The sequence below is a fragment of the Cystoisospora suis genome (assembly GCF_002600585.1).
Source record: "Cystoisospora suis strain Wien I chromosome Unknown contig_4352, whole genome shotgun sequence".
Lineage (NCBI taxonomy): Eukaryota > Apicomplexa > Conoidasida > Eucoccidiorida > Sarcocystidae > Cystoisospora > Cystoisospora suis.
Window position 1 is genome coordinate 173 of NW_027157144.1, and position 2443 is coordinate 2615.

Sequence of the window (2443 nt, forward strand, 5' to 3'; positions counted from 1 at the left end):
TCTTCATCTTCTTCTGCTTGCTCTTCTCCTTCGTAAGATGGCTTTCTTCTTCTCTTCTTTTTCATCTTTTCTTCTTCTTCCTTCTGTTCTCTCCATTCATATCGAGCAAAGGTCTCGAGTGTCTCTCGAACGGCCTCCCCAGCTGCGGCTAGCTGCTTCGAGACAACCTGTCGATTTCTATTGTACTGAGCTAGCGAAGCTCCCTTCAGGGATGAGAAAGAAGGACCACTCTCCTCCTTAACTCGATCTGCAAGATTATCTGTACAAAGATATCGCAGAAGAAGAAGAAGAAGAGTGAGAAGAAGAGAAAGAAGAAGAGAAACACAGAAGAAGAAAAGCCCAAAAGTCTAACTCTTCAGCCAAGAAAGGAATAGGCAAGAAGAGAGGAGAAACCGTCGGTACATACAAGCCTTTTCTGGGGCAGTATTGAAGCGAAGCAGCCATCCATCTACATACCTATACATATTCATATAAATATGTACGTATGCAACAAGTCTTCACACGTACATGTAGATACATAAATCTACATACATATATCAGACCGTTTTGCATGCAGAAGAAGAAGGAAAGATACTCGAAATAGAGAGAAAGAGAGAGCTCATGAAGTGAGAAGAAATCTCGAGAAGAAGTGGAAGGGATGGAACACACAAAGCTCGACATTTTTAGTCTCAAGCAGAAGGAAAATCTCTCTTACCTCTCTCTATACAAATGCTGTCTGTATATATTTCTATCTATACTTCTCTCCAGGAGATACTTCTGTCTCTCTACATGCATCTATCTGTACACACTCTAACTCTCCTCTTCATCTGGACGTAGACTATATCTGCAGATACAGACAGTGATCTGCGTATATATATATATATGTATACATGCAGGTACATATATGGATAGGTAGGGGTAGGGAAGTCTATACCACCCTCTACGATTTACATACATACAGAGACAGCACAAAACTGAAAGAAGAACGCTGACTCCGTCCTAGACACCTTTTATCTATCTTTAATCTATCTCCTATATCTTTGCATGCAAGTGAAGCCCTCCGTCCCTTTCAGACTTTTCTTTCCTTTTTCTTTTTCTTTTTCTTTTCGTCTTTTTCTGCTTACTAGTCATTTTGTAGAGGACGGCAAGAAGAGTGAGGCATCCCGGTCTGTCGCAATCGAAGTGAATTTTCACGAGACACGTCTCCCCTCTCTTTCCTCCACTCCTCCTCTTCTTCTCTCTCTCTTCTTTTTCTTCTTCTGTTGATCTTTCCCTCTTGACTTGTCCTCTTCTCTTGTTCTCTCCTCTCGCCATACCTCCCGCCTCGCCTTCTCTCTCTTCTTCTTCCTCGTTCTCGTGAACGTCTTCTTCTTTTTCTTTTTTCTCTTCATCTTCTTGCTTTGGCTGTTGTAGCCATCCGGCGAGAATGAAGGGGAGAAGATCAAAAAACCTCACAGCTTGGTGGAGGAGAAGGAGAGGCTCTAGATACTCCTCTAACGTAAGCAGAAGAAGTATCACGAGTTCAAGATATTTTGCTACACATTCTTTCTTTATCCCGTCTTCTTTTCTTCTTCTTGTCTTCTCTATTTCTTCCTCCTCTTCTTTCTCTTTCACATCTTCTTCTTCTTCTATCTCTTTCAATTCACGACCAGAGGATGAGGAGGATAGACATGACAATTCTCTTCTTTCTCCTTCTCCTTCTTCTTCTTCGGAGGTCTTTCTCTCTCTCTTCACGACGCGTGTTTGCGCCTCACTCTTCTTTGTCTGAATGGAGAGAGAGGTTTCATTTTGCTTAAGTAAGACTTGCAGATGAGACAAGCAGAGAATTCGATAGATCGGTAAGATAAAGAAAAGAAGCTTCTTCAAATCCTTTACCATGCGAAGAATAGAAGGGATATGTTCTTTCTTTCTTCTTCTTCTTCTTGTACACCTTTCTTGATCTGGCTTTGACGCTTCGATCCCTGCAGACAATCCCTCGGATGTAGAAGAATACTGGGTCTTTAGAGCTAACTCTGTTAACTCGAGAATCTCTCTTTTCTTGCAGTCTTCTTCTTCTTCCTCTTCCTCTTCTTCTTCTCTACTGCTTTCTCTTGCATGAAGTGGATCATGACCTCTTCTCATAGAAGAAGAAGAAAGATGAGAATTTCCTTGGCAACTTCTCTTTCTCCTTCTCTTCGTACCTCCTTGTAATTGTTCCTCTTCTCCCCTCAGATGGAGTGTATATACACCTCGAAGACCATGTGTTAGATAGTGTTTGCATGTGAGAAAGAGAGAAGAAGAGATCGACTCCACGACGGATGGAGAAGAGGAAAGAAAGACAGGCGAAGCGCAGCATGCCTGGATGATCGTGAAACTCACGATCTTATCTTCCGGCAAATATCCAAACAAGGATGAAGATAATGAAGAAGACAGCTAGAATAAGGAAAGAAAGAAGAAAGATATGAAAAAGAAAAGAAAGAAAGTA

General features: G+C 41.6%; 1 protein-coding gene across 1 annotated transcript in view; it reads right to left on the reverse strand.

Annotated features, from left to right (window-relative positions):
• Nucleotides 1-113: 113 nt before the first annotated feature.
• The window catches only part of CSUI_007988 (uncharacterized protein), a gene marked incomplete at its 3' end in the record, with an annotated part of 3830 nt that continues 1500 nt past the window's right edge, over nt 114-2443 (reverse strand). Inside the window, exons 2-3 of the mRNA XM_068068128.1 lie at nt 1104-2391; nt 114-259 (exon numbers count right to left, since the gene is read on the reverse strand). Of these exons, the coding sequence (XP_067919896.1) occupies nt 114-259; nt 1104-2391 (1434 nt within the window). The remainder of the gene's footprint in view (nt 260-1103; nt 2392-2443) is intronic.